Raw genomic sequence first — 8,721 nt, 5'->3', positions numbered from 1 at the left:
GGTCAGATCTGAAAACTGATGGTTTTTACTTTGTGTAATGGATAACGGTTGTTTATGGGAAGGTGGAGAGGATTGTAGACGCGTGTAACCAGGCCTACACAGCAGGCTAAAGTTGGAAGCATCTCAATTTATTGTCGCCAAGGGGATTGATTGCATTTTTTTAAAGCAAATATAATATCTGAAGGTTGTCCTGTCCTGCTGTTCACACATTTCACTTCTTGCGTATCGAAAGTCATATTTAAAGCTCATTTGTGTTGTATTTAAAGCTCATGTGTTGATTATTTGTACTTTATTTTGCTTTAATCCACACTAATATGTCATTGTGTGTGACATCATTGCTTGCTTGCGCTCCCACTGTTACTGATCAGCCAATCAGGTTAGCAGAATGACGGAGTGAGCTACATATGTTAATAACTTATTATATCACTGATGACTTTAGAGATTTGTTGCTTAGTTTGACATTAAATTATGTAATATTCTCATTGAAGCTAGCCTTAAATATTAATGCTTGGACTTTACACACTCCAGGAATTGTTAAAAGAAGGTTATGACTCGTGAATGACAGGACACAACAACCTTCCGTATCGTTTTTCAGCTGCATTGGGTGTTTTATACCTTTAAGTGACGTCACAAGGACCATTTGAGAGCGCAGGTGTGTTATTAGTCCTTAAGTTCTTCCCTTTTCAGTGCATGAAGGATAATTAATGTTCATGGGGAATGCCACACGTTTAATGAAAACCTAAAATAAATAAATAGCAATGTTTTTTTTATTACTGTGTAATAGTAACTCCATGAGTGATTGACAGAGAGTTCCACCAATGGACAGAGGCACTGGATCATTCCAACAGTACAAGGTGTTTTTGGAAGATTCTGGTTGATGGAAAAGAAAGAGACGGGATGAAATTACTGATGACACTTCTTTCTGGATGGACTGCATGACATGTATGTGTGATTAAATCAATATTCTGAAAATAAGAAGACTCTTTTATTATTTTCAATTCATTATTATAGCGCTTTAACAATGTAGATTGTTTCAAACAGATTATCGTGGAAGTTCTAGTCAATTGAAACTGCTTCAGTCCAGTTTTCAGAGTTGAAGTTAAGTTCAGTTCAGTGTGGTTTATTTTCACTGCTGAGAGTCCAAACACTGAAGGGCAAATCCGTCAATGTGCAGCTCCACAAGTCCCAAAACAAGCAATCCAGTGGCGAGAGTGATGAGGAACAAACTTCACCAATTGACGAAAGCGAAGGAAAAGAAACCCAGAGAGAGACCAGGCTCAGTGGGCACGACTATTTCTCTCCTGTCCAAACTTCTTGTGCCGAGCTGCAGTCTAGGCACTGGAGAATGCTGGACGTCCATCGTGGAGGACTACAGGTGTGAGAAGGTCAGCGGTGGGTGTTCAAGATCAGAGCGGAGACTCGTCTGTCACTGTGGACTTTCAGGAATCAGTCTCATGCTCTCCATTCCTCCATGACCGCCACAGCATCAGCTCAGGATACGGCCTGGTCCAGGATTATGGATACCATGGCATCATTTCTTCACAGGTCTTTTATCAATGGCGCTGCATAATCTCTAGGGTCCTCGGGATGAGCATCCCCAGGTGGAAATGGAGAATAAAGCAAAGAAGTAGCGTAGCTGCTGTTTATAGTGTATTTAAACGAGATGCAAAAATGAAGTACTACCTCTGACTTATGTTATGACTTAGTACTTATGTACTATCTCTGGTTATATTATTCACTCGCTTAAATGACAGGAAAAAGTCTAATTTCTTGCCATTTATTGGGATTTCTATATTGTGGTCAGAAATTTCCATTAAGGAGTTTCCTTCTGCAACAGCATTTTCTCCTTAACACAGTGGCATTTTTTTATATAATTAGCTTAAGTGTATAGTGTCCTTTTATCTGAAACAACTAACCACTTTAATTAATATGAATACAATAAACTTAGATCTCACTTTATTTTGATGGTCCGTTTGTTAAATTTAAGTTACATTGCATCTACATGCCAGCTAATTTTCAGTAGATTACAAGTAGACTGTTAAATTGGGGTTGGGGTTAGTATAAGTTGACATATACTTGCTAAGTTTTTAGTTTTATTATAGTCAGTTAAATGTAGGTTGAAGGAGCATATCAACAGATATTAAGCAGACAGTCTTCTAATACTCAAATGGTCCCGCAAAATAGTGTTACCTAAACTTATCAATAACAACAAACTGTATTGTATGTGCTCTGGTTTACCCCACAGTTCAAAGACATGCGCTATACAGTTGGTGAATTGAATCAACTAAACTGGCTGTAGTGTATGTGTGCGAATGAGTGTGTAGGAGTATTTCCCAGTACTGGGTTGCAGCTGGAAGGGCGTCTGCTGTGTAAAACATATGCTGAATAAGTTGGCGATTCATTCCGCTGTGGCGAACCCTGATAAATAAAGGGACTAAGCCAAAGGAGAAAGAGTGAATGTGAGAGTGTAGGAATGTTTCCCAGTACCGGGTTGCAGCTAGAAGAGCTTCCGCTGTGTAAAACATATGCTTGATAAGTTGGAGGTTCATTTCACTGTGGCAGCCCCTGATTAATAAGAAGGAATTAAGCTTAAGCTGAAGGAAATTGAATGAATGAATGTTTTGTATGTCATGTTTTGTAAATAATTGTTGAGTATGGTTACAAAACAACAAAATATGGCATGTAAAATGTATTTTATAATAGAAATTGAAAGTCATTATTACAATTAATTACTATTACAAAATAATTTTAAAGCTTATTAGAAGAAATGATGTCAATTTGGCTGTACAGAAAAAGACATGATGAGCTGGCTACTACTTATAAAGCGTTTCTGATGGGTTGCACTACAAAAAGTGATGCTGTGCGAATCTAAACGTAATGAATGTTAAATTTGTTTATTTTTTTGTTAAAGTTTTAGACCATTACCAAATTTATTAAACCACTAGCTTGTGCCACAGCTGCCTTAAACCAACAGCCTTGAATAATATCTTATATTTTTGTAAACTAATCTCAGACATAAAGGAGCAAAAGCTCGTTGACTGGGGTAATACATATTCAAAAGGTATACTTGTGTTATTTTGGTATTGTATATACACTGTAAAAAATGGATAACGTGTCTATCTGTGTAACAAAAGATGTGTAGATGACGTTGGTAATTCGAAATGCATATTACATCTATATATTAACTAAATACGATAGTTTACTGTAAAAAAAAAAGAGAAATTACTTTTACGGTTTGTACCGTATTTTTAATGGTAAAATATTGCAACCACAGCTGCCGTTTTTTTTACCATAAATTTTGCGCATTTTTTTTTTTTTTACAGCGTACCCTTTAGGTACTAAATCTACTTTTAAATGGATAGTTCACCCAAAGATAAACATTCTGTCATAGTTTTCATCAATTCATTTACTTTTTGGCTTAGTCCTTTTATTAATCAAGGATCGCCGCAGCGGAATAAACCACCAATTTATTCAGCATATGTTTCACACAGCGGATGCCCTCCCAGCCGCAACCCAACCCTGGGAAACACCCATACACTCTTGCATTCACACACATTCACTACGGCCATTTTAGCTTATTCAATTCACCTACAGCGCATGTCTGGACTGTGGGTGAAACCAGAGCACCTGGAGGAAACCCACGCCAACACGGGGAGAACATGCAAACTCCACACAGAAATGCCAACTGACACAGCCGGGACTCGAACTAGCGACCTTGCTGTGAGGCGATCGTGCCGCCCCTCTGTCGTAGTTTTATCACTCTGCTTGTTCCAAACCTATGTGAGTTTCTTCTGTTGAACAGAGATGAAGATATTTGTTTTTCCTACTGGGGAAGTCATTTGTTACAGGTTTTCAGCTTTTCTTCAAAATATCTTCTTTTCTGTTTGACAAAAAAGAAACTCATGATGGTTTGGACCCACTTAACGGTGAGTAAAAAGTGAGAACATTTTCTTTTTTGGGTGAGCTATCCCTTTAAAACCAGTACAGACCCTTTAGCCCAGGGGTGGGCAAACTCGGTCCTGGAGGGCCGGTGTCCTGCACAGTTTAGCTCCAACTCTTATCAAACACACCTGCTTATAGATAATTAGTGATCTTGGAGACACTGATTAGCATGTTCAGGTGTGTTTGATTAGAGTTGAAGCTAAACTATGCAGGACACCGGCCCTCCAGGACCGAGTTTGCCCACCCCTGCTTTAGCCCATGGTTGCCCAAACTTGGTCCTGGAGGGCTGGTGTCCTGCAGATTTTAGCTCCAACTTGCCTCAACACACCTACATGGATGTTTCTAGAAAGCCTAGTAAGGGCTTGATTAGCTAGCCCAGGTGTGTCAGATTAGGGTTGGAACTAAACTTTGCAGGTCACCGGCCCTCCAGGCCCGAGTTTGGACACCCCTGCTTTAGATACTTCCCCAGTGGCAGCTTTTGGTCTTTTGTAACGTTTGTACTTGTACTGTTTTATCATTAGTAAATGGTGTGTGGTGAGTTATAATTTTTGGATAACTGTCTCTTTAAGAAGGACACATGCATTACTGCCGTTTGTCCACAGGAGGCTTTAGCTCCTCTCCTACCGCAGAGGACTGTGGTACAGTGTTGCCAACTTAGCAATTTTGTTGCTAGATTTAGCAACTTTTCATACTACCCTCATAACTTTATTTTTGAAAAGGCACCTAGCAACAAATTTAGCACTTTTTCACATTCATATGACTACTTTTAAACAGTGACTCAAAAGAGCAGTGGCTGTGGGCTTCATTCCACACACGCATATCATATCAGAGGTCAACTGTTGAATTTATACCCGATCACAGATCTTCTGCTCTTTCTCTTTCTGTAGTTCTGATGTCTTGCAAAATGTTTTCAATTTGGATGTAGTGATTTCCAACACAACACATGAGACAACATGTCTGACATTCAGTTAAAAATATACTTGCACAAAAGGATGCAAAAGCAAGTTTTCATTCATATTTTATTGTTTTTTGTAGATGTTTTTCTTGAGGTTTTGAGAAGGCCGTTTAACCAGTTCCGCTTTCTTGACAGCTCTTGGAGGTTTGCTGAGTGGCTTCAGTTTTCTTCCAGTCTGCAATAAAGACATGATAAAACTTAGTCGCATGTTTTTGATCAATGATCCAGTATCTGATGATCAAGACACTTACTATAATCACAGAAGGTGCGAGTGCCATTTCCAGACATTTGCCAGTCTGTCCTCGATGTTTTCGCCATTCATCGATCTTGCATTCCTTCATGGTTATCTCCTGTTGTTTTTGTCTATGAAAAATAGAAAGCAATAGTAAGATTATCAAGAGGTTTCAAAGGGCTACTCAATCCTCCAGTTGGCCACATTTGAATAGAATTATAACCACTTCTGATCATCATTAGGTTCATAAAGAAAAGCATTTTAATATCTTACTGGAACTGGAGATCTAGCAAGCGCTGCTTGACTGTTGTTTGGAGGTTGTGGCTTTTAATAAACTCGCAAGCGTCCAAACAGGAGTCCACCACTGCTTCCTCCTTTAAATGAAGGGCTGGATGGTAGACGATTCCTTCAGCACCCTCCTTGCTTCTGCTGATCTCGGAGATCATCTGTGTCATCCGTTCATTCTGGAGAGAAAAGAAGTTGTGTTTGAGCTCAGTTGTAGTCTAGTGTTATATTTGGATGAGTGTGAGGGTTTAACAGCGTTACTGAATACACATTCTTCACTTACTAAGATTTTCAAGGGAGTGCCATATTTGAATTCCAACAGCTCCTTATTTTTCTTCTTGGCGTCTTTGAGGCAGATATAACTGGTGTCCACCATCTTCTGCAGGAGGTCTATCTTCTTATCACTACACAAAAACACACAAGACAAAACACAGAGGGTCAAACACTGTTTCTGTGTCTTCTGTTCCCAAAGACGGAGAAGAAATCAGGCAAGAAACTCACAAATTTCCATCTTGGCTCATATAGTTGGCGAGGGTGTCGTAATGTTCAAAATGTTCCTTCATCATTGACCTCCATTTCAATTCTTTCTCTTGGTTGGCCTTCTCCTTTTTTTCTAAGATGTCCTCAATTATTTTCTCTGCTCTTCTCTTGTTTTCCTCTCTCTGGGCCTTTGGTTCGGCCTCTATTTTTTCTTTAAGAGAGATTCTCCTGAAAGAGAAAACAGAAACAAAGATGGTTATAAAGAACATTATGAGAAGCAGCATCTGCAATTTTAGTATGTGCAGAAACAGATAAACAGCAATTATGCACAGTATTACATTATACTGAAATCAGTGTTTGGCAATCAGAGCTATAATAACTGAAACTGAACTATTTAATGGCCACAAAAAAAAAAGTTCAAAGCCATTATTATTATTATTATATGCATATTTCCTGAACAACTAAAGTTCTATTTAGATTTCACTCTCAATATTGTTAATTAATACAAACACTCAACTATACAAAAGTATGATATGTAATGCAGGGATGTAGTGATGTAATGTACAGTGATGTAAAAGTACTTACGTTTGCTGGAGCGGTGGTTGGCTGGAGACTTTAGCGATGTTTGCACTCGCTCCCGTTGTTTTTGGTTCCTGCTGTTGCCTTCTAGGTGGTGGTGGTACTGGCTGGAGTTTGGTCAAATCTTCAGGAGTCGCCTGACCTCTCGGAGGGAAAGTCAAGGGTCTCAACTGTCGAAATATCCAATCCTTTTCTTTTCTGAAAGAGATTAGAGTAACCGAGATGATTATAAATCACACTGACAAGCAGCATCTGCACTTTCAGCATGTGTAGACACAGAAAAAGATCAACTGTGCACATATGCATGAATGACACTCCTAAATTAACTTGAAATCAGCGTCTGGCAAAGCTATATAAGAATGAAACATTTAACACTCTCGATCCCATCATATAGTATGAACAAATATTACAATAAGAATTAATAAGAAACATAGAACATTTCAATAAGCAAGAGTGAGATATGTAATACATGAATGTAGTGATGTAAAAATACTTACGTTTGCTGGAGCGGCAGTTGGTCAAAGGCTGTAGAGATGTTTGCACTCGCTCCCAGTGCCTCTCTCACAGTGCCTTCTGCCTGCCTTTTTATTGGTGGTATTGGCTGGAGTTTGGACAATTCTCCAGGAACCGTCTGACCTCTCAGACTGAGAGAACAGGGCTTCGACCTTTGAAATGTCCTATACTCGTCTTTTCTGAAAGAGATTCCAGTAACATGATGATATTAAATCACAACATGACAAGCAGCATCTTCACTTTTAGGATGTGCAGAAACAGAAACACATCGATTGAAATCTGTGTGTGGCGATGAGAGCTATACTAAATGAAACTGGACTATTTAATGGCCAGAAAAGTATCCGCTTGTTAAGTGTGATGTCACGCGAAGCAGCTTCCTGGTCCAAACGCTGTATCAAACTGTATGAGGAGACTTAACAAATGGTAATAATAAATGTTTACCAAGTGATGTAATACTGTGGAAAATCACGATCACAATATATACATCTATGCCTAATATCCGATGGCCAGAAAGTGACACATTTTTGTAAATTGCTCAAATCTTGGTGTCTGTGATGCAGCATGTCCAGAGACGGTTGTGTACACCATGATTTCATACAAAATTCACTTTAATGTGTGATATGACTAAAAAGTGGTCATAAACAAATATTTTCTCAATTTAAATGAGTAGCGACTTGGACCAGGAACCAGTATTTCATACGTCACGACTTAACAAGCGGATTGCTTCAACATTTAACAAGTCAAAAACCTAACAACATTCAAATATACAATAGTGCCACACAATACACAGGAATGTAGTGATTTAAAAGTACTTACGTTTGCTGGAGCTGCAGTAGGCAGGAGGCTGCAGATGTTACTTCACTTGCACCCATTGTTTTCTGCTGCCTTCCGAGCGGCGGCGGTGTTGGCTGGAGTTTGGACACTTCTCCAGGAGTCGCCTGAAGTCTCGAGGTAAGAGAACAGGGTCTCAACTGTCGAAATGTCCTACTCGCCTTGTCTTTTCTGAAAGAGATTACAGTAAAAGAGATGATTATAAATCACACTATAACAAGCGGCATCTGCACTTTTAGGAAACAGAAAAGCATCAATTGTCTTGAAATCAGTGTGTGGCAATAAGAGCTCTACAAAATAGAAATGGACTATTTCATGGCTGTAAAAGTGTGGTTTAAACATTTAAGGGTCTAAAGCCATTATTGTAATTGATATCTCCTGTACATGTACATTTCTACTTAACTTTTCACTCTCAAAATTGTTACATAATGTAAAGAAAGTATAAAGAAGCCATGATAAAAGTGAAACAGAACATTCACATATACTATAGTGCAATATGACATACATGAATGTAGTGCTGTAAAAGTACTTACGTTTGCTGGAGCTGTGGTTGGCTGGAGATTTTACCACTTGCTCCCACTGATTTCTGATCCTGCCTTTTCGGTGGTGGTACTGGCTGGAGCTTGGGCAATTCTACAGGAGTCACCTGACTTCTCGGATGGAGAGTACAGGGTCTCGACTGCCGAAGTGTCCTTCTAGCCTTGTCTTTTCTGAAAGAGATTACAATAACAGAGATGATTACAGATGACCGGTCTATCAGAAAGCAGGGTTTTAGAGAGAAAAATGAAGTGATTTTAAATAAATATGAGAAATTAAAGTAGATTCTCATTAACATAGTACCAAAAACTCCAGAATGAAAACCTTTTAATTAGCATAATAGAGACACGTTAACAATGACATCAAA

The 8,721-nt window shown here is 38.8% G+C and overlaps 2 protein-coding genes across 3 annotated transcripts in view; one reads left to right on the top strand and one right to left on the bottom strand.

Moving 5' to 3' along the window:
* The window catches only part of kif5ba (kinesin family member 5B, a), a 37,667-nt gene extending 36,689 nt beyond the window's left edge, over positions 1-978 (top strand). For both annotated transcript variants that reach the window (XM_056480190.1, XM_056480184.1), the window contains exon 26: positions 1-978. This exon is cut by the window's left edge and continues 518 nt beyond it. The gene's annotated coding sequence lies outside the window, so the exon portion shown is untranslated.
* A 3,983-nt stretch (positions 979-4,961) lies between these two features.
* Positions 4,962-8,521, bottom strand: LOC130238409 (uncharacterized). The gene is made up of 9 exons (XM_056469414.1): positions 8,351-8,521; positions 7,803-7,988; positions 6,971-7,165; positions 6,480-6,671; positions 5,916-6,122; positions 5,698-5,818; positions 5,403-5,593; positions 5,149-5,260; positions 4,962-5,072 (listed from the first exon to the last, which is right to left on the bottom strand). The coding sequence occupies exons 2-9, from the start codon at positions 7,856-7,858 to the stop codon at positions 4,962-4,964; spliced, it is 1,185 nt and encodes a 394-aa protein (XP_056325389.1). The 5' UTR covers positions 7,859-7,988; positions 8,351-8,521.
* Between the last annotated feature and the right edge of the window lie 200 nt (positions 8,522-8,721).

This window comes from Danio aesculapii, chromosome 2 (assembly GCF_903798145.1).
Source record: "Danio aesculapii chromosome 2, fDanAes4.1, whole genome shotgun sequence".
Classification (NCBI taxonomy): domain Eukaryota; kingdom Metazoa; phylum Chordata; class Actinopteri; order Cypriniformes; family Danionidae; genus Danio; species Danio aesculapii.
This window is presented reverse-complemented; position numbering and strand designations above follow the sequence as displayed.

Excerpts from the sequence above, each read along its gene's own strand:
- LOC130238409 (XM_056469414.1), bottom strand. The coding sequence starts at position 7,858 with ATGGGTGCAAGTGAAGTAACATCTGCAGCCTCCTGCCTACTGCAGCTC. Across the intron at positions 6,123-6,479 it reads CAACCACCGCTCCAGCAAAC|GAGAATCTCTCTTAAAGAAA; the intron begins GTAAGTACTTTT and ends TTTCTCTTTCAG. Across the intron at positions 5,261-5,402 it reads TTGCTAGATCTCCAGTTCCA|ACAAAAACAACAGGAGATAA; the intron begins GTAAGATATTAA and ends TATTTTTCATAG.